At 44.9% G+C, this 22843-nt stretch overlaps 1 protein-coding gene across 2 annotated transcripts in view; it reads left to right on the top strand.

The window, feature by feature from the left end:
* Positions 1-22843, top strand: part of SVEP1 (sushi, von Willebrand factor type A, EGF and pentraxin domain containing 1) — a 430677-nt gene that overhangs the window by 342529 nt on the left and 65305 nt on the right. For both annotated transcript variants that reach the window (XM_033926500.1, XM_033926511.1), the window contains exons 39-40: positions 5176-5401; positions 16434-16589. In XM_033926500.1, the coding sequence (XP_033782391.1) occupies positions 5176-5401; positions 16434-16589 (382 nt within the window). The remainder of the gene's footprint in view (positions 1-5175; positions 5402-16433; positions 16590-22843) is intronic.

Raw genomic sequence — 22843 nt, forward strand, 5'->3', positions numbered from 1 at the left:
CCCCCTCTCTCCTTTGTCCCAAGTTCATGCCCCCCTCTCCCTTCTTTGTCCCAATGTGTGCGTGTGCTTGCTCCCTCCTTCCCTCCCTTCTGTATCTCAAGTTTTTACCCCCCTCCCACATGTGTACCAGAGTCCTGCCTTCTAGCCGCACTTGCTTCTTCACAAAGCCACAGGCAGCAGTTCCTACATGCTGCACATGACTGATCTGAAAGCCTTCCTTCTGACATCAGCTCTCTAATTTGAGGCAGCCCTATGGAGGGATTGAGGGACCAATAGTTGTACCAGCTGCTGGTGATTTAGCAGCAATGCAGTTAGAGGAAAGCCATTTTTAGCTATTTTGCCATGTTGAGAAAGAAAGGATGAGGAGAAAACCTTACTTCCCTTTTCTACTAGAATTGCTGATAATCTTATTGTTTGTACAGGCTAAAAAAATTGAAAGAAATCCCCAGTATTTACCTTGTAGAAGAAAGGCAGGGTAAACTTCAGCAGAAGCTAAGCAGGAGGAGGAGGAATTCATCAGAGAAGCCTGTGTGTCCCTGGGTTTCTCAGCAACCCCAGAGAGAGAGAGAGGGGATGTAGTTAGAGAACACACTCTGTTAAAAGTAACAAGACAGCAGAGTTGGTTTTGTTAGAAGCTAGAGGGAGGGAGGGAAGAAAGGAAGGAATCCATTGGAAGGCAGGCTAGTTTCCAGAGGCAGAGGAGAGAAAAGTTCCCTGGGGGGGGAGAAGGAGCTCCAACCCACAGCCAACCCCCCAAAAAAGGGAGCTGAGAGGCCTGCAGCAGGTGGATCCCAAGGGGGGCAGAAAGCTGATATTCATGGTTGGCCCTAATTAGGGTTACCATATGTCTCCAGAAAAAGGAGGATGGATTGAGACATCTGGGTTTTACTTCCATTGGAAGTTAAACCTGGATGTCTCAATCCGTCCTCCCTTTTCTGGAGCCATATGGTAACCCTAGCCCTAATAGCTAGCTGAAGGGTGGACCCACAGTTTCCCTGGGAGTCCAATATGACAGAGAGGGGGACAGAAGCTGTGCAGCTGGGCTGAATGTGATATAAGTGTTATGCTGTGAAAGCTTATTAACTGTCTCTTGGAGAGAGACGGGTAGCACTGGAAGTTAAAAGCCTGAATGTGAATTAATACTGTGGAATCTTATTAACTGTCTGTGCGAAAGAAACAGGTACTGCTGAAAGTTAAAAGTCTGAAATGTAAATTTAAGTGCTGTGCTGGGAAAGCCTGTTAACTGCCTGTTTTGAGAGACAGGTAGGGCTGGTCCCTGGGTGGATGGAAGGAACTGGAGAAGTCAGAAAGCTTGTTAACTGTCTGCCTGGAAGGAGAGACAGGTATTGATGGACGTCTGAAGTAGAGAATGACGTGGGGAAAAAACTTTGGGTTAGATTCACGAACCTGCTCGATTGAGACCGATCCGTGTCTGATTCAGGCAGATCCGATGGATTCTTAAAACTGCAATATGCAGATGGGGGCGATCGGAGGAACGCCCCCATCTGCCGGCAGGATCGCTGGTGTGCAATCCTGACGCATGCGTAGACCATCTGTAGATGGTCTGCACATGCCTGTCCGAGCTGCGACTTTTTTTTTTAACTTTACTTTTTAGCCCAGCAGGCAGGGCAGGGAAGAGCAGGAGAGATTTGGGGCGGCAGGCAAGAGACACCTGGGGACCAGTAGGCCAGGGCGACGATTCAGGGCAGAACAGACAGGAGAGATCAGGGCAGAGCAGGATGGTGATTTGGGGCAGAGCAAGCAGGAGAGAGGGCAGAGCAGGCAGGAGAGATCCGGGGAAGAGCATCGGGGTGGCAGGCAGGAGAGATTCGGGACAGCAGAGCTTCTATGGAGCTGGAGAGTCAGAAAGATGTTTTCGACTGGTCCCCAGCAGTCACTTCTTGGGTTGATAGCCAGCCCAGTTGGTGAATCGCGTCCCTGTCTACTTTGCATGCGTTTCTCCTCATTTGCATGCACGCATTCGAAGCAGATCACAGGAGAGGTTAGTGAATCGGGCCGGAGGGAAATCTGGTCGCATAGGGGTCGCAAACCGATCGGCACTCGATCGGTTTGCTTTGTGAATCTAGCCCTTTGTCCCCGGCACTGCCCCATCCCCACGAACACTGTCTGATCCCATCTGCACAAGCCTTAAATAGTTGTCTTTTAGATTGAAATCATTTTATTAAAGTATAAAAAGAAACAATATGCTGTACAACTGTCATTTTATAAATCACAAATACAGAGAAAGGATCAACAAAACCCGTCTCCCCTCACAATATCCCTTCCACTATCAGGAAAACTAAACGCTACATAGAAAATTCATCCTAACAGAATACCTCAATGTGGCAGAGTCCAATCCAAACACACCTGGAGCACTGCCCACATGCACTCAAAACAGCACAAACGATCACTGTAAAAGGAGCAACAAGAAAGCTTTCATTTTTCTAGAGACCTGAGTCTCTTTCCTCACAGACTCAGGAAAGGCACAAACAATTGCTTAGTCTTCATAGCCTTAAGTTACTTCCACATTTATTTTCCTTATGGGCTCTGCTTACCCTGCTTCAGTAGAGACCGGTTATTCCGGGAAGTTCTTGCACATGTCCCAAACCTTTCCAAGGCTCCCTCAGCCTACAGCTAGGAAAGGGAAAATCTCTCTCTCTAACTACCCAAATGTCCTGCGCGCAATTGTCGGCCCAGCTTTGTCTGCAAGCGAGTATCTCACACGGTTTTGACGCATCACTGTGAGCGAGGGGGGCTGGAGCCCGCCGGACATGCGAGCAAGGGGTTGGCAGACCCTGCGAGGTAGGGAAGGGAAATAAAACACATTTATTTCTCTCAAGGCTCCTGAGGGAGAGGTTTGCCTGGAGCCTTTAGGGGGGAGCAAGAAGCTTTGTTCCCGCACCTGTGGTAGACAGATGAAATTTTTACCCATTCCTGTGGTTTCACTGTGGTTACCATGGGAACGGGTCAACTTGTCCTTCTCTAGTCTAAAGCTGAATCAAGGGGAGATAAGGCTACACCTGGGAAAGAAAGTTGATACCTAGTATGCATAGGGCCTAGGCTGCTGGCAGTAGCAGCGGGGAAAGTGGAGACCCTGTAAAGATAGAAGGGGGGATATGGTATGCTTTTTGTTAAGTTGCCTGAGTGATGTTCTTTATGTTAAAAGAATAACAAGCTACTCAGTTTTTAAGTTTCTGAATAAAGCTTATTTAACTGTTTGAAAAGAAGAGTGGACTGTCAGATTTGGCTAAAGGGGTGCACAGAAGGCATTGGTGGGTTCATCACCACTGGCGGCCTGGTAGGGGCACTACAGGATCACACTATGTAAGATAGATCTGTAATAATCCTTTTCCAATAGGTGTATTGATGTTCTATCACCCACTGCAGTGTTTACAGTGCTGCTTTTTCCTACATAGCCCCTTGTTGTGTGACTCCTAAATGTTAGTGCTGTATGTTAGAATTGCATTATAAGCCCTCAATGAATTTGCTAGGGTTTTATATTAGTTTGCAACAGTGGTTGTTAAACCTGTCCTGGGAAACTCCCCAGCCAGTTGAGTTTGAAGGATATCCCTAATGAATATGCATCGCTAACTCCACAGGGAAGCTATTATACTTAAGACTAACAGTTGAACATTCAAATATTTTATTAAACTATTGATATACCACATTGCTACAGAAAATATTTTTACAATCCTTATAAAATTACTTAAATAAACATATACACAAAATTACACAAACACCATTCATTACATCCTCATTACACTAAACACCATTCATTACATCCTCAAACCTGCAGTTCTCCTTATTCATCATATATCATTAGTTCTTTTTTCCAAAACTGCTTCATATATCAATGTGTTCATTAACTCCAGATCCTTAAATGATCATTGAATGTTCCACAATCTCATAAAGGTTCTTCTACACATAATATGCAGTGTAGCCCAACACCAAGCTATGTTTCGCTGTTATGCATCTTCAGGAGGTGTGTCTGTAAAGACTCCCAGTGTCATCTAAATACTCATACAAACATATCACAAAATAACTATAAGCATCCATCATTTTAATACACCTATGCCTAGATTCACTAACCTGCCCTATCCTGTCTGCTCCGTGGACAATCCGAGACAGGCCGACGGATTCACAAATGGGGGTGATGCAAATGAGGGCTAGTATTGTGATCGTAGGCACCCCCCCCCCCCCCCACAACTATGCGGATCGCTCTCCAGCAATCCCAACGCATGCGTTTGATGTCCGTGTTTTTTTATTTTACTTTTTTACTTGCAAGCCCATGGTTTTAACCTGAGGGTTAAAACCATGGGCTCATGCTGCAGGGGAGGGCGGAGAATCGGGACAGAGAAGAGTCGGGGCAGAGAGCACGGGGTGGCAAGCAGAATCGCGGCAGAGAGTTTTTGCAGGAGAATTGCGGCAGGGAGCAGAGAGCTTTTGCAGGAGAATCGCGGCAGAGAGAAGGGAGTAGAGAGCTTTTGCAGGAGAATCGCGGCAGGGAGCAGAGAGCTTTTGCAGGAGAATCGTGGCGGACAGCAGGGCAGAGAGTCAGGACAGAGAGCAGGAGATGCTTTACTCGGGGCAGAGAGCAGGGCTGGTGGAAGTTGGCTGGGATTTCAGGGCAGCAATGGAGCAGGAGAGTCGGCAGTCACTTGTTTTGGGATCGGCCAGCCCAGTTGGCGTTCCTCTTTTTTTTTTTTTTAGTGAATCACTGTCTGTCTACATTTGCATGCCGTTCCCCCTCATTTGCATGCGTGGATCAGATCGGATGCAGGAGGAAGGTTAATGAATCAGGTCAGGATCGGGACACAATCGGTGTCCTTAGTGAATCTAGCCCTTACTAACTTGTTATCTCCTTGAAGCAGCTCAGGAGGGAACATAGCATTCTTCTCCACACTTCATATCTCCTAACCTCAAACAAATCTGAAAGCAGTCATAACACTAACAAGCTTTTTAAACACACCTTGCTTTTTAAACACACCTACAAAACAACCTCACCAGGCCACTCCCATCATGGCCCCCTCTCCTTCTGCAAAGATCTTACATCATAACAGGTAATAATAGAGTACAATAGGTTCCACTCCTCCTCCCTAATATGCATGAGGCAGATTTGCATATAATAGAGGTGATAACTGTGCTTAAATATACTGAAGTATTCTTCTTTTTTAGGTGCCTGAAAGAGTATGTGATGAATTCAGAAGAAGATACGCACACTTGTCTGAAAGATGGATTTTGGTCCTCTGAGAGTATTTCATGTGTTAGTAGGAAATGCTCACTTCCAACCAACACAGTCAATATAATAGTCTCTGACACTGACTTTACCATCAACAAAACAATCACAATATCATGCACTGAAGGATATGTTATTTCTGGAACAAGTACCTCAACATGCCAGGTACAGAGCATGTTTGTCAGATGATAATGGATGTATATGCATTTATAACAAGGATGTACGCAATTAATCTTCAAGTGCCACAAGTTAGTTGGGTTCTCAGATAATTGCCAGTGAATACACATAGAGGCAGTACATGCAAATGCATCTCATGTGTATTCTGTGTGCAAGATTCATTTACTGTAGCTTATTCCTGTGCCAAAACTCATGAACTTAGTGCAGTGTCTCGCAAACTATTTTTAGACACGGCACACCAAACACGGCTGCATGTAGAAGACCGCCAAGCATGTCCGGACATCGATTGACGATGTCATACACATGATATGATGTCATCACGTCAATGTCCACATGTACTCAAAAGCCCTCCAAACATGGCCCTGAGCTCAGGGGCCTTCCAATACCAGGACAAACTGCCGGGTTTTGGAAAGCTCTCCATCTGGTAACTCTAAAATTCTAGTATGCTGGGGAGGCAAAGGAGGTGAAGTGCTGGCGCTGGCAGTGACAGATGTGTACATGGCCTATCTCTTGCGGCACACCCGGAATCTCACTGTGGTATACAGTTTGCGATACACTGACTTAGTGAGTTTTGTGGTAAGCAAATTAATGGAAAATGGAAATGCTTTTAAAACAGAGAATGGTGAAGTTTCTGGAATCCTGTGAATTACAGGACCGGAAGCAACATGGATTCACTAGAAGTATGTCCTGTCATACAAATCTGATCAATTTCTTTGATTGGATAACCAGAGAATTGGATAGAGGATGTGTGCTAGATGTGGTGTATTTTGATTTTGACAAAGCCTTTGTCAGTGTTCCACACTGATGTCTAATAAATAAACTGAGTGCCCTCAGGATGGGTCCCAAAGTGATGGGGCTAGGTCAAGAACTGGTTGAGTGGAAGGCGACAGAGGGTAGTGATTGCTCTGAGGAAAAGGATGTTACCAGTGGTGTGCCTCAAGGTTCTGTTCTTGGGTCTGTTCTTTTTAACATTTTTATAAACGATATTGCTGAAGGGTTGTCAGGTAAGATTTACCTCTTTGCGGATGATACCAAAATTTACAATAGAGTAGACACGCCAGATGGTGTGAATAACATGAAGGCTTGGTGAGGCTTGAAGAATGGTCTGAAATTTGACAGCTAAAATTTAATGCTAAGAAATTCAAGATCATGCATTTGGGCTGCAAAAACCCAAGGGAACGGTACAGTTTAGGGGATGAAGAACTTGCTTACCCAACAGTAAATGCTTGTTGTTTTAAATGATTTCTGAACTCTTGCATTTCAGGCAGGCAAATTGAATGACTGGTTGGGTAATATTATTATGCGTGCTCCATCTTATTTTACTTTTAGAAAATTAGTAAAAACACAGTTGTTTGATCAATTTGTAACCTGATTCACTGTTTTTAATCTTTTATCTTGTATGTATTTCTGATGATTTGTATTGTATTTTTTCACTGATTGTCTAGTACTTCTCATTGTAAACCACCTCGAACTATTATGGCTTTGGCGGTATACAAGAATAAATTATTATTATTATTATTATTATTAAGTTGGCCAAACAGGTTGTAAAGGTGACTGCGAAAGCTAGAAGGATGCTAGGTTGCATAGGGAGAGGTATGGCCAGTAGGAAAAAGGAGGTATTGATGCACCTGTTATAAAACCCTCATGAGCGATGCCAGCCTCGGCGGCTAGGAGGCCCACTGCTGCAGTCACCCCCTCCAGGGCAAGTGGTCCCCACTGGGGATCAAATGGTCCATCAGTTGTCTGGAATTGGGAGCCATTCAGTTGGCCTTGCTACACTTGCATTCTTTCCTGACAGGTAAAGCAGTCAGGGTGTTTTCAAACAATGGTACTGCAGTGTCTTAAGGAAACAGACAGGGTGGCACCAAAAGCGCTTCCCTTCACTTGGAAATCCAGAAGTTATTCCTGTGAGTGGAACTTCACTTTCAAACTCTCTCTGCTGCCCATGTGGCAGGGGTAGAGAATGTTCAAGCCGACTTTCTCAGCCAGCAGACTTTGGATCCTGGAGAGTGATCCCTATATCTCAGAAGGCGTTTTCATTCATAGTTCAGAGTTGGGGCAAACTGGGCATGGATCTCATAGCCACAGCCAAGGATGTGAAAGCAGCCCATTTCTACAGTTCCAGAGTCAAGCAGGGAAGCAGAGGGCTGGATGCCCTAGTTCAGCCCTTGCCCACAGATCTTCTTCTCTATGTATTTCCTCCATGGGCCATGGTGGGTCGGATCATGCACAGGATAGTGTCCCATTGGGGTCTGGTGATCCTGGTGGCTCCAGACTGGCCCTGAAGACCTTGGTACATGGATCTGGTGCATCTGCAAAGGGGCAGTTCCTTGAAACTGCCTGTTCATCCAGGGCTTCTCAGCCAAGGCCCAGTTCCAATGGAGAAACTGGAACACTTTGGTCTTATGGCATGGCTCTTGAACATGCGGCCTTAATTCAGGAGGTCTATTTGGAGATTGTGGTTATGACTCTTCTTAGAGCCAAGAAGCCTGCAATGGTTGTGGCTTATGCTAAGACCTGGAAGACCTTTCAGTTATGGTGTGCCAAGGAGCAGGTAGAGCTGGAGAGAGCTCCTATTCCAGTGATCCTTGTCTTCCTGCAAGTTAGTCTCGAAAAGGGCCTTGCGGTTTCATTTCTCAAAGTGGGATAACCTATATCTCATGCTTTTGGGCTGGGAGTGGCCTTCCGTCTCTGACTCCTCACCTGGATGTCACTCAGTTTTTAAGGTGGATTCTCAAGCGGAGACCCACATTGCACAGACTGTTCCTGTCTTGAGACCTCAATATGGTCTTGAGGGGCTTAGCCCATGCTTCATATGAGCCTCTTTTAGAGGATTCCTTGTTAGACCTTATAGTCAAGACAGTGTTTTTGGTCACCATAGTCTTGGCAAGAAGGATCTCAGAATTGCAGGCCCACTCCAGGAAGCCGTTTCTCCATTTCACGGCATTGGGTGTTTGTGTACAGTTCCTTCCTTTCTTCCGAAGGTGGTTTCTGCCTTCTACATCCAATTAGGAACTTTGCTTGTCCTTCTTTCAGCCTACAGGTTCTGCCAAACTGGACAAACCTGGAGAGGACTAATAACTCCAGGCTTTCTGATCATCTTTATGTGCTGACCAGTCACTCGAGACGGGGAAGACCACCTTCCAAAGCGTCCATTGCCAGATGGACACACATGGCAATTTCATCTTCCTACATTTCCTGTGGACAACAGCCACCTATTTCTCTTGCAACACATTCCACGAGAAGTGTAGTGACCTCCTGAGCAGAGTTTCAGACTGTTTTGTCTGATGAAATCTGTAGAGCAGCTATTTGGGCTACTCTTCTCATTTTTACAAAGTTTTACAGAGTGGATGTGGCAGCTCGAGAGGACACCGCCTTTGGGTCCTCGGTTCTGCAGGCAGGCTCATCTGTCGTCCCCCCTAGACATATGGCACTGCTTTGGTATGTCAGCTAAAGTACGGATTCCTGTGTATCTGCAACAGAACAACATATTAGGTTTTTGCCTTAATAATCTGGGTACTGTTAGGATTCACACTCAACGTTTGTTTCATCACTCTATCTCTCTGAGACCTGTCATCAATAAGTATGGTTCTGATTTTCTGCTTGTTCATCGTCTGATTACCCAGAATTTTCTGCAGAGGAGTTCTATGGCATACCTCCTCCACCTACTCGTAGAAGATCCCCACCAGAAAGCCTGTCTTTCACAAAATTCATTAGACAGATGCAGCATGCTCTTCCTATAAATATGGAATCGAAGACAGTACCTAGAGCAGAATGCTTGCAAGCTCTAGACTACAAAGAGTGGCCCAGGGATTGTGTCAAGCTACCTCTTCATAATTTTATGAAAGAGGCCTTATTTAAAAATTGGGAACAGCTACTGTCCATTACAGTAGCCCCACACAAATTAGATACCTTATATGGATCCAGTCTTGCTTTGATAAATCACATTTACAACGCCAGTCTTTGAGTCAGCATTGAAAAAACAAATAGCTCCAGAACTTATGCCAGCACTCCACCAGGAAGAGAGAGTAGAACTCTTAATAAATTTAGACATAGAATAGTCCAAGGATCTATGTTATATGATATTCTGCATGAAATCTCTTGCAGAAAATGTCTCTCTATGAGCAATACATTTCTTCAGTACATCTAAGCTCCAACCAACATCTCTCCAATGATCTCATGAGACAAGGAAATATATGGTGCGTGACACTTTTGATATAGTCTCTTGAACATCAGCAGTATCCATTGCCATACCTCAACAGGCATGACTTAGAATTTCTGACCTCGATGCCAGTATGCAAGACCACCTTTCCAACATCCCCTGCATAGGAGACAAACTCTTTGGTGACTCTATAAAGGAAGCTATGTAAAAGATTTTTAAAAAATGAGTATTGCATGACAACTTTATCCTCTTCTAAGTCCAAGAAAATTCAAATGTCCAAGAAATACTCTACTACCTCCAGACATCCCTTATATTACACCAAGTATAGATACAGCCAATCTTCCATGTCATCTCAAGCTCCTGCTCAGAGATGCATCAGGCAACAAAGAACGCAAAAGTCTCAGCTCAACTGCAGTCCAAACAGCAACAGTCTTTTTGACTCCGTCCTACATAGCCTAGTCAGTGTTTCCTAACCTCTCCCTCAAACTCTTCCCATAGGAGGTCGAATTGCCCACTATTACCATTGCTGGTCAATAACAACATCAGATCACTGGGCTCTTCAAATATTGAAATAGGTATATACCCTTCATTTCCAAAAGAAACCTCCAAAACATCCTCCAAGGGAGTCCTGTTTTAATTCCCATCAAAAGACCCTCCTTTACCAAGAGCTCTCAGCCCTTCTCCAGCTCCAATGCCTCTGCAGGAGAGGGGTTGAGGGTTCTACTCAAAGTATATTTCCTCATACCGAAAAATACCAGAGAAATTCATTCAATTTTAGACCTCTGGGCTCTCAACAAATACTTGGTGAAGGAGAAATTTCAAATGGTCTTTCTGGGACTGCTATTACCACTGTTGGAAAATAGCGACTGGCTCTGCTCTTTAGATCTCAAAATAGCCTACAGACACATTCCCATCCTCCCAGTCCATAAGAACATAAGAATTGCCGCTGTTGGGTCAGACCAGTGGTCCATCGTGCCCAGCAGTCTGCTCACACGGCGGCTCTTAGGTCAAAGACCAGTGTCCTATTTGAGTATAGCCTTACATGCGTATGTTCTGGTTCAGCAGGAACTTATCTAACCCTTTCTTGAATCCCTGGAGGGTGCTTTCCCCTATAACAGCCTCTGGAAGAGCATTCCAGATTTCTACCACTCTCTGGGTGAAGAACTTCCTTATGTTTGTACGGAATCTATCCCCTTTTAACTTTAGAGAGTGCCCTCTCGTTCTCTTCACCTTGGAGAGGGTAAACAATCTCTTTTTCTCTACTAAGTCAATTCCCTTCAATATCTTGAATGTTTCAATCATGTCCCCTCTGTCTCCTCTTTTCAAGGGAGAAGAGGCCCAGTTTCTCTAGCCTCTCATTGTACGGCATTTCCTCCAGTCATTTAACCATTTTTGTCGCTCTTCTCTGGACACTTTCGAGTAGTACTTTTTCATGTACAGCGACCAGTGTTGGACGCAGTATACCAGGTGGGGGCGCACCATTGCCCGGTACAGCGGCATGATAACTTTCTCAGATCTGTTTGTGATCCCCTTCTTAATCATTTCTAGCATTCTGTTCACCCTTTTTGCCGCCGCTGCACATTGCAAGAGATTGCTTCATTGACTTGTCTACAAGCACTCCCAAGTCTCTTTCCTGGGGGCTCTCTCCGAGTACAGCACCAGACATCCTGTATTCGTACATATGATTTTTATTACCGACATGTATCACCTTGCACTTATCCACATTGAACCTCATTTGCCATTTTGCGGCCCATTCCTCAAGTGCATTTATGCCTCGTTGTAGGTCTTCGCAATCTTTCTGTGTCCTCACTCTGAATAACTTTATATCGTCCACAAATTTAATCACTCATTGTACCAATTTCCAGGTCGTTTATAAATATGTTGAAGAGCATGGACCCAAGCACTGAACCCTGCGGCACTCCACTCGTGACGCATTTCCAGTCTGAGTATTGTCCATTTACCCCCACTCTCTGTTTCCTATCCGCCAACCAGTTTTTAATCCACATGAGTATATCACCCTCGATTCCATGGCTTGCAATTTTTCGAAGTAGACGTTCATGCCGGACCTTGTCAAACACGTTCTGAAAATCTAGATATATGATGTTGACCGGATCACTCTTGTCTATCTGCCTGTTTACTCATAAGAACAGGAAATACCTTTGCTTTGGAGTGGGAGCACGCCACTTCCAGTACAAGATGTTTCCATTTGAACTAGCATCAGCACACAGCCTAACCAGGGGGGATACCTCGCAGCTTGTATTTACCCGGGATTTATGCTCCGTTAAGCGCACCCTAATTGCCCGAGTAGGGAATAATGAAGAGCACCACTCCTACCAATTTCATCTGACATGGTGGAATCTGAACTGCCATATAAAAAAAAAACAAATTGAGTGTTCTGTATTTGGTGGATTTTTCATGCTATTGGTGAGTTAGGAAAGTTTGGTAGTTGGAAAAACAAGGGCAGGTTTCTGCTGGGTCCCCTGCTCGGGCAGGGGGGTCTCATGGGGCTGCCAGGGGTTTTTTTCCCCAATTTATTTTTTGCTTTGTGCAGAGCTTATTTTCAGGCAGCCGGGGGTTTTGCGGTTGTCCCAGGGGTCTCGGGGGGGAGGGGGGGTTCCCTCTGCGCTCTCTGCGGCTTTTCCCTCCTCTACTCCTTTTACGTCCCCTCCTCCAAGCGCCCGCGTGTGGCCTGGGACGAAGATTTGTGGTCTGAGGAGCGTGTGGATTTGGATGAGGACCTGGACCCTTGCAGAGACCTCCAGGATCCTCTCGAGGGGACAGCCGCTGGGAGCGGGGCCTCAGATTTTCTAACTACCGGTGAGGAGGCATCTGTGGTGCACCTTTTTCAGAGAGACGAATTCCCAGATTTGATTCAACAGGTCTCCTCGGTATTACGCTTTGAGGTGACGCCACCTGAGACCCCTCTTCTCCTGTGCTTCAGGATATTTGGGATATTGTCCTGGCGCAGTGGAATATGCTGGAGGTACGCTCCATGACTCATTTGGATAGAGCTACCTTGAAGGGATAGGGCTACCTTGAAGTCGCCAGTGGTGAATGCGGTGGTCTCCGCTATTGCAAAACGGCATTTTGTGCCCATAGAGGGCAGTTCTGCCTTATGTGATTCTGAGGAGCATAACTTGGAGACTCTCCTTAAACAAAATATTGATGTCTCTGCCTTGGAGGTCCAGGCGTTCGGTGAGCCGAGCATGTTCTTGACCGTGAGTCTGATGATTGGTCCTTGGTGGATCAAGAGGTGGCGAATATTGAGATGGCGGCCTCTTTCCTCTCAGACGCCCTCATAGTAACATAGTAGGTGATGGCAGATAAAGACCCAAATTGTCCATCCAGTCTGCCCAACCTGATTCAATTTAAATTTTTTAAATTTTTTCTTCTTAGCTATTTCTGGGCAAGAATCCAAAGCTCTTTCCGGTACTATGCTTGGGTTCCAACTGCCGAAATCTCCATCAAAACTCACTCCAGCCCATCTATACCTTCACAGCCATTGAAGCCCTCCCTAGTCCATCCTCCTCCATCCTCCCGCCATATACAGACACAGACTGTGCAAGTCTGCCCAGTACTGGTCTTAGTTCAATATTTACTATTATTTTCTGATTCTAGATCCTCTGTGTTCATCCCACGCTTTTTTGAACTCTGTCTCTGTTTTCCTCTCCACCACCTCTCTCGGGTGCACATTCCAGGCATCCACCAACCTCTCCATAAAGTAGAATTTCCTAACATTGCTCTTGAATCTACCACCCCTCGACCTCAAATTATGTCCTCTGGTTTTACCATTTTCCTTTCTCTGGAAAAGATTTTGTTCTACGTTAATATCCTTCAAGTATTTGAATGTCTGAATCATATCTCCCCTGTCCTTCTTTTCCTTTAAGGTATACATATTCAGGGCTTCCACTCTTTCCTCATATGTCTTCTGGCGCAAACCTCCTATCATTTTCGTCATCCTCCTCTGGACCGCTTCAAGTCTTCTTACGTCCTTCTTACGTCCGTCTCCAAAACTGAACACAATATTCCAAGTGGGGCCTCACCAACGACCTGTACAGGGGCATCAACACCTTATTCCTTCTATGGTTTTTGGAGTGGCCGCGTCTCATATCTTGTAGCTGCATGCTTGGTTGGCGGATGCGGCATCCAAGACTAAACTGACAAAATTTTCCTTTCAGTGGTCTTTTTTGTTTGGAGAGGATTTGGATAAGCATGGAAGACATGGATCGGCACACAAGGCATGAGAGACTGAAGCATGGCAAACATAGTATGGTAAATATGGTGTATAGTAAGACAAAGATAACAAACAGTGTGACAGAGTGTAGTAGAACATTATATGACAAAAAACATGGCATGGTTAGACATAGGTTAAGGTGTATCAGTGTTTGAGACTTGAGTCAGTGAAGAGTTGGGCCCTTTGTCAGAAGGTCCAGGGTATTAGAGTCAGTGCATTCTCATAGAGGGTCAGGGGAAGAAGTGAATTTTTATTTCCTTCCTGAAGTTTAGTAGACCTTCTAATGATCTTATGTGGGTAGGTAGTTTGTTCCTGCTGAAACCATAACTCTCCTACACCAGACCACCTGTAAGCCCTCACTGGGTCTACCTTAAGATGGTAGTCTAGTGGTCTCTTCGGGAGCAGGAACAAACCCCATTAATTCCTGCTCTGTAGTGCTTCTCTGTCAAAATGGCAATTGAGACTGCCAAGGGGCGGTCCCAACAGCCATTTCAGTTTGGCTCTAACAGCTGATTCATCTTGCTTGTTGATGGAGAAAAATAGTCTGTTAAACTTGTGCCTCCTATTGCTATAAAGGAAGAAAATTTAATGATTCAATATGGCACATGATAATCATAAGAGCTCCCACTTCTAGTTTGCAGATCCAGTCACTAATTTATAATTTTTTCACTACAGCATCCCATAACGTACCACTAATTTTTCAGCGCTTCCTATCACAGTTAAGATTCTGCTTTTCAGAACTGACCTGAGGATCCTCCTACATGTTCATGCTACAAGTCTCCTATATCTTTTAATCTGTCAATCAATAAAGATCCATTGATCCATTCTGGAAAACCTGCAGTATGAATTATGGATTAACAATGCTGAGGAAGCTCTGAAAAAGCAGAGTTAATTTCTCAAAGATACTCCTACTTTTAACTGAAATGTACAATTCCAATGCCTCCAGTATTGAGACTATCTTGATCAAGTCCAGAACTACCATACTATGTTTGCTATCACTTCATTTAAACACACTTGTAGCCCATTCTGAGTTCTTCTGGGAGGATGGGATATAAAACAAAAAAATAAAAATAAAATACTTCTGCAGCAATGAACAGACAGTGGTTCACCTGCTATTTGTGAGAGGAGCTATACATAGCTGATGGTCTAGACCAGTGTTTTTCAACCGCTGTTCCGCGGCACACTAGTGTGCCGCGAGATGTTGCCTGGTGTGCCGCAGGGCCGCCATCAGGGCAGTACTACCAGTCCTGCATTCAGGGGCCCAGAGCTGACAGGGGGCCCGAGGCAGGGGCGCCAGTAGCTCGCCAAGGCAAAGTGAGTCGATCACCCAGGACTCACTTTGTCTTGGCGATCTAATCTATCGAGCCGATAAGTCGTCTTCTCCCCGACGTCAATTCTGCAGTCGGAGAGGAAGTTCGGGCCAGCCAATCGCTGCCTGGCTGGGCGGAACTTCCTCTCCGATTGCAGAATTGACGTCAGGGAGAGCATGCGTCGGCTTTGGGGCCTGTTATCCATTGGTGGGTCCTGTTCCCCGATGGCAGCGGCAGTGGCAGTGGCTTGGGGAACGGCAGGGAGAAAGAAAGAAAGGGGGCAGGCAGGGAGACAGAAGGAAAGAAGAGAAACAGAAAAAAAGAAAGGGGGCATGAAGAGAGGAAGAAAACGTTGGGGGAGGGAATGAGGTGTGGAGAAGAGAAAGCATACAGGCTGATAGAAGGGAAGAAAGATTGGATGCACAGTCAGAAGAAGAAAGTGCAACCAGAAATCACCAGACAAGGTAGGAAAAATTATTTTATTTTAAATTTAGCAAAGTGGAGGCAGTATTACCACAGTTTTCAAAGGAATTTGCCCAAATAACTTAATAGTTAACTGGGTAAATTCCCAGAGATGAAAACTTCCCTTCACTTACTATGCACAGTTCTGAATTTATATCTGCTGTCTATATTTTACAATATGGTCACCTTTTACTAAACCGCAATAGTGGTTTTTAGCGCAGGGAGCCTATGAGCGTCAAGAGCAGTGCTGGGCATTCAGCGCAGCTCCCTGCGCTAAAAACTGCTATTGTGGTTTAATAAAAAGGATGGAGGGTATATTTGTCTATTTTTGTATGCTATAAAAACCAAATACAGAGAGAGACTGAGAGCTGTTGACGAAGAGCTACGTGTGTGTCTTTCTTCGATTCCAGCCAGAATATCAGCCAAACAGGCCCAGGTTTCGCACTGAATAAAGTATTTTATAATTTTTCACTATTCTGTTTACTTAATATTTCATAATAAAGTAATTATAAAATACTTTCTTTGTGTTTATTTGATTCCTATTCAAGAGAATTACTTTATATATAGTCAATATAGGCACAGAGTTAAATTTTTTAACATTTTCTAATGGTGGTGTGCCTCGTGATTTTTTTCATGAAACAAGTGTGCCTTTGCCCAAAAAAGGTTGAAAAACACTGGTCTAGACTTTGTCATAGATCATGCAAGGGTCCTACCCTCAAATGATCAGTGTTGATCTAAGCTGGTATGATGAATATGAAATTAGGATCATGTCCAATGATAATTATACTGCTATGGTTTTTTGTTTTACATTACTAACTAAAGTGAAGATGATGATTTTATCCTTTCGTTTAGCCTGATGGGAGCTGGGCACCACCATTTTCTGATGATTTCTGTTCTCCTATCTCCTGTGGGAAACCAGAAGCTCTACAGCATGGAATTCTACTTGGAACAAGATATCTCTACAAAGATGCCATTCTTTATCAGTGCAATGCTGGCTATGAGCTGCAAGTGAGTAATCTCTGTGAACTGTCTATATAGTGTGTAAGTCACACATTGTGGTGAATAATTACTGTGGGAGTAATTTTATAAGTGACTTGTATGTGTAGAACAGCAGTTTACTTGCTCAAGTAGGTGGTTATGAGGCACTAGGAAAATATTGCACCAACTTTTATACAACATACATGTAGGCATAAGTACAATGTTTTAAATCTATGGGGTTCTTTTATCAAGCTGCAGTAGGGGGTTTAATGCGTGTAATACCGCGGGTTAAACCACCTGCCGCGCTAGCCGCTAACGCCTGCATTGAGCAGGCGTTAGATTTTTAACTGGCCGCGGGGGTTAGCACGTGATGAAATGTCTGATGCGCTAACCCTGCTAGCGCGGCTTGATAAAAGGATCCCAATGTATAACTTTAGCTGCTCTTCTCACAAAATAGCTAATTATATGATTTAGGCATGATTTGGGGTACAATGAGGATACAAGCTAGTCAGATTTTCAGGATATCCATAGCTAATATGCATCTCATTCATTGGCAAAATCCAGCCACTAAACATGCCAATGAATAAACTGCAGGTACAACTATAAACAAATAAAACATCCATTTAAAGCTATGCATACATTTTAAGAGGTGGAAATTATACATTTTGTCCCACTGACAGTATATATAATTTTAAATATACAGTGTACGCTGTATCTGCATATTATCCCAGGACAAGCAGGCAGCATATTCTCACAGATGGGTGATGACATCCATGGAGCCCAGTACGGACAGTGCAAAAGTGTATTGTCACTTTAACTTCTTCAGAAGTCTTGAGACCGCTCATACCCTGCATGCACAAGTGCCTTCCTGCTTGACATCGGTTTCCGGGACCATCTCCCGCAAAGCTAAGTTATGTTTTTGGAGTGTCTCCAAACACGCAGTTTTTCTTCATATTTTTAGCCTTCTGTACTTTTTTCTCTTCAATTTCTTTATCATTTTATTTCCTTAGTGATTTACTTTAATTTCCTCAAATTTTTTTCCCTTTTCATTTTGGAGCCTTTGGGCTCTTCTCAGCTTCTTAGCAGGCTGGCTGCATCAATCGACTTTCTGTTTCTACTTCACTCAATCATCGTTACGATTTAGTCCTTCGACTTTACTGCGGCTGTTTTTCCATTGATGTCCAAGCCTTCCTTTGGGTTTAAAAAGTGTACTCAGTACAAAAGGGCCATCTCTATCACTGATATGCACAGTTGGTGCCTTCAGTGTCTTGGTCCCGAACTCCGGATTGACGCTTGTCTCCACTGTGCCACACATCCTCATTCTTCTAACCCACAGAAAATACCTCCATTTTCAAATAAGAATACATCATCTCCAATACAGGGTGTTTATCCTTTGGCCTAGCATCAGCACCCAGAGTATTCACAATTCTATAAACGACATCCCGATTGTAGGCAGTGGTAGGCGTCCTACCGCTGTCTAACCACCAATGGGGATGCACTTTTTTTTATAAAACCTTCTGAGGCAGGCCACCTACATTGGAGACGCAAGCTCGCCTAAGGCTAGGCCTGGGTGTGGCTTGGCCCGGAAGTAGTCTTAGGTGGACCTAGGTGGCCGTACGCATCTCCCTAAGCCAGCAGGAGATGCGTCCAATGTAGACCAGCAAAATGCTGGCCTACATTGTAAGTAGACGCGGCCACTGAGCTTTTCACAGCAAGGAATTTCCCTACCATGATAAGTTTAGTGGCGCCCGTCCTGTCCCCCCCGAACGATTGCGGGGATGCCCTGTCTCTCCTGCCCGGCAAACCCCTTCCTAACGAACGCAGCAGGAGGGATGCCCAGTCCCTCCTGCCCGGCAACACCCCCCCCCCCCCCGTATATCGCCAGCAGGTGGGATGTTCAATCCCTCCTGCCAGAACTGCCCCCCCCTCCGTAGATCACCTGCCGGAACCCTCCCACCCCCACCCCTCACTGTTGTTCACCGGCAGGAGGGATGTCCAATCCCTCCTGCTAGAAGCTGCCCTCCATAGATAGCCCAGGCCCCGTTGAAAACTATTTTAATAATTAATATACCTCAATTGTGCAATGAAAAGATGCTCTTCAAACTCGTCCTAATTTAAGATATTTTTTAGTTATAAAAAGGGAAAGATAGTAGTAACAAATGTCTTTTTCCAAATAGCCCTTGATAAATTGCAAAAAAGATCATGTGTATGCCCTTAACAACACAATTTCTTTTAGTGCAAGACACATTAAGTAATAATAAACTAGAAAATATTTAGAGGCATGCAAGCTTAGTATTAAGTAAAATAAATAATGAGCTTACAAGGGGTGCTGAAAAATTCTCACCCCAACCAAGAATAGAATGACTTTGATATGGTTCAATCAATGATCTGAAACAATGTCAAAAACATAGAATTTCGTTTCTGCAAATTGGCACTTAAAGAAATAAGATAACACTCTTTTCAGCTACAGTGGCAAAATAATTCTCATAATTTAGAAAGTTGATTGGTTGGGCTGAGAACTTTTCACCTCCCCCACATATGTATATTCCTCACAAATTGTATTGTTCATGGGCAGACTGAATAGGTCGTATGAATTTATCACCTATTATGTTCCATGTTTCCACAAAACTCTTAGAATGCTAGAAAGTAAATTTCAGGAATGTGCAAAAAAAAAAAAAAAAGACACAGAAATAAAGCTCCACAGAATAGAATCAAATACAATACAGTCGACTCTGCTTAAGTGCAAGGCCTCCGGACATGTGTGCTTAATCGGAGTACCACTTTTTAGTCATGAAAAATCACAGTACACTGTGGTCAAATGCAATAAAACTTTTATTCAGCAAAAAAAACACACGTAGCCCAGCACTATTCCGTCTAATGCAAAACACTGTAAACCTTTTTTTTAAACCAACATTCTACTGAAATAATCAGTTATTGTTTTCTGCACGCAGATTGCATGATTCAGGCTGTATATCTGACTACTGATGCTGTAAAACTGTCCATAGTCGTGACATCCATTTATCTCCAAAGAACAACACAGCGTGCATAGGGACTTCAGCGCGTCTGAGAAGGAAACAATCTCTCCAGGTGTTTCATTAGTCGTGATAACCACAGCAGTATCTCCATCCTCATCAGACTCTTGGTTGTCTGCAATGTCCTTTATGACTGTACAGCTGTGTTCCCGCTAAGCTGCGCTGGGGTGCGCTGACGCACAAAATATTACCTCGCAGCGCACAAGTTTCTCGTCACAGCGCACACAGTGTAGAGCACAGTTCTTCAACCGCCGGTCCGCAAACAAAATCTTGCCGGTCCGCGAAGGATTCGGTCCCCGCCGCAACGAAAGGCCGGCGTCAGCTGACTTGCAACTTCCTGTTGCAGTCGCTGTGCCGGGACTCCTGCCTTCGCCGGGACTCCTGCCTTCCACCGCGTTTGCCTCCTGCCTTGTCTCCGCACCTCCAGACCAGCAGCGGCAGCTGTGTATGCTTTTAACTTCGGCACAGAGCTGCCCCTAATCAATAGTTTAGCGCGGTTTCATAAGGCAGCCTCGGGGCCTTTGCTAGGCCGGCCCACATCGCATCATCGAAGCGGGCCGGCTATCAAAGGCCCCGAGGCTGCCTCATGAAACCGCGCTAAACTATTGATTAGGGGCAGCTCTGTGCCGAAGTTAAAAGCATACACAGCTGCCGCTGCTGGTCTGAACTCTTGGGCCGCTGAAGGAGGGCAAAAAGCAGCTGTCCTGGAGGTTTCCCTTCCTCTCGCCTTTACAGGTTCCTTTTTTCCACCTTTTTTTTTTTCCTTCAAACGGCAACGGGCCCCAGCATCGACATCAATCAAGTAAGTTCCACTGTCAATCAAGCGGTTCTGCTCGGCCAAAGCTTCCCCTGTGACATGAGCCACCCTCAGGGGAAAGAAAGTGACCCACAAAGGTGAGGGGAAGGGGGGCAGATGATGGAAGTTGGGGGGGGGGAGAGAGAGAGAGAAGGGGCAGATGATGGAATGGAGGAGATGAGAGAGAGAGAGAAGGGGACAGATGATGGAAGTGAGAAGAAGGGAGAGAGAGCAGAAGGCAGATGGATGTCAGTTGAGAAGGGAGAGCAGATGCTGAATGGAAGTGGGGAAAGAACACATACTGGATGGAAGGAGGAGATAAATAAAGGGGGAAGAAAATAGTAAGATAATGGAGGGGTGAGGGAAAGGGGTGACAAGCTGTGTGTAGACACAGTGAAAAGAGGGAAACGGGACTAAATAGTAAGAAAGAATTTAATTTAGATGGAGGCAGAAAATAGAGAAGGAAGACCAGAGAAGAAAAGGGAAGAGAGAGCAGAGAATGATCAGATCTGAGTGGAGGAAATGAGAAGAGAGATATGCTAAAAACCACAGGGGGGAGGGAAGGATAGAGATGCCAGACCATGAGGGGAACAGAAGGAAGATGATGGATGCTAGACCAAATTGGGGGGTGGGGGGGGGCAGGAGGAGAGATGGCAGGGAAAGACAGACAGTGAATGGAAGGGGCAGATGCTGGACTGAAGAGACAGAGAAGGTTATCATGCTGCTGTACCGGGCCATGGTACGCCCTCACCTGGAGTACTGCGTCCAGCACTGGTACTTTAAGAAGGACACGGTACTACTCGAAAGGATCCAGAGAAGAGCAACTAAAATGGTTAAGGGGCTGGAGGAGTTGCCGTACAGCGAAAGATTAGAGAAACTGGGCCTCTTCTCCCTTGAGCAGAGGAGATTGAGAGGGGACATGATAGAAACATTCAAGGTACTGAAGGGAATAGACTTAGTAGCTAAGGCAGGGAGAACGAGAGGGCACTCTCTAAAGTTGAAAGGGGATAGATTCCATACAAACGTAAGGAAGTTCTGTGGTAGAAAGCAACATATTTATTTGGCTCATAACTTGCTGGCGCCCGATATTTTTAGCTCACAGTGAAAAAAGTTTGCTCACAACACCCGCCCGCTTAGAGGGAACACTGCACAGATATCGGAAATAGTGCTGTCAGATGATGTGGGCTCATCGTTGTCAACGGCGACATATAGCTCAAACTCTTGTGGCAAGAGTCCAACTGGGAATTCAATGGACGAAGTGTCAGCTTCAGTTGTCTCATTAGATGCGTGTACAAAGCTCGTCCATCGATAGCAATTTGAAATCGTAGATGATGAGATTCAACTCCACGCCTCCTGTACAATGTGAAGAGTTGAGCACCAACTCCACGCCTCCTGTACAATGTGAAGAGTTGAGCACCATCATTTTTCTCGCAGCTTGGGGGCTGGATTCCATGCTTGAATCAATCACTGCCATCACATATCTTAAGACGAGTGACCTATAATGACATTTGAAGTTGGCGATTATCCCCTGGTCCATTGGTTGGATCAAAGAGGTCATGTTTGGTGGCAGAAACACTAGTTTGATGTTGGTTAGTCATATATCATTGCTGTGTGCTGCACAGTTATCACACAGCATTACAATGTGTCTCCTACGCCTTCTCATCAGATTGTCAAGCCTCTGCAGCCATTCAATCCACAGTGTCGCCGTCATCCATGCATTTTTTGTTGCTTTCATATTCAACAGGCAGGCGTTTAATGTTTTTGAAGCACCGAGGATTTCGATTCTTCCCATATTGCAACTGAGCAGCAATGTTAATTGTTCTTTTGGCACCTTGAAGCCAACAGTTTTGCTGCATTTGAAAGCCAATGTTCCATCAGGGATGGCACACCAGTACAGGCCTGTCTCATCGGCGTTGAAAACATCGCATGGTTCATATCCACCAATGACTGATGGCAACACTTCCATGACCCATCTTTCTGCACCAAACTCATCAGCGTCTTGTTTTTTGCCATGCTGCTACTTAAATTTTATGCCATTACGAACTTGCCACCTCTCTAGCCATCCATTTGTTGCTTTGAAGTCTTCTACGCCCAGTTCTTCAGATATCTGTGCTGCTTTCTCCATCAGCAGAGGCGTTGCTGCGATGGTTGGCTGAAGATAGAAGTCGTCAACTGCCAATCAGCAGAGGCCCATTGATTGGCAGTTGACAACTTCTAGCTTCAGCAAACCATCGCAGCAACGCCTGTTCAACATCTCCAGCCTTCCCAATTCTTTTCCGTTTCCTAGTAGGATTGCTGTTGTTTTGCCAGTCTTTCAATATGGCTTGCTTTTTTTGTGAATCCTAGAAATCTGGCTAGGATGAATGCTGTAATGTTTTGCAGTAGAGACCTGACTCTCCTGTTGGTCAAATCTCTTTTTTTTTTTAATTATTTGTTTATAAAATTTTTCAATATTT

The sequence above is a fragment of the Geotrypetes seraphini genome, chromosome 1, assembly GCF_902459505.1.
Source record: "Geotrypetes seraphini chromosome 1, aGeoSer1.1, whole genome shotgun sequence".
In the NCBI taxonomy this organism is placed as follows: Eukaryota; Metazoa; Chordata; class Amphibia; order Gymnophiona; family Dermophiidae; genus Geotrypetes; species Geotrypetes seraphini.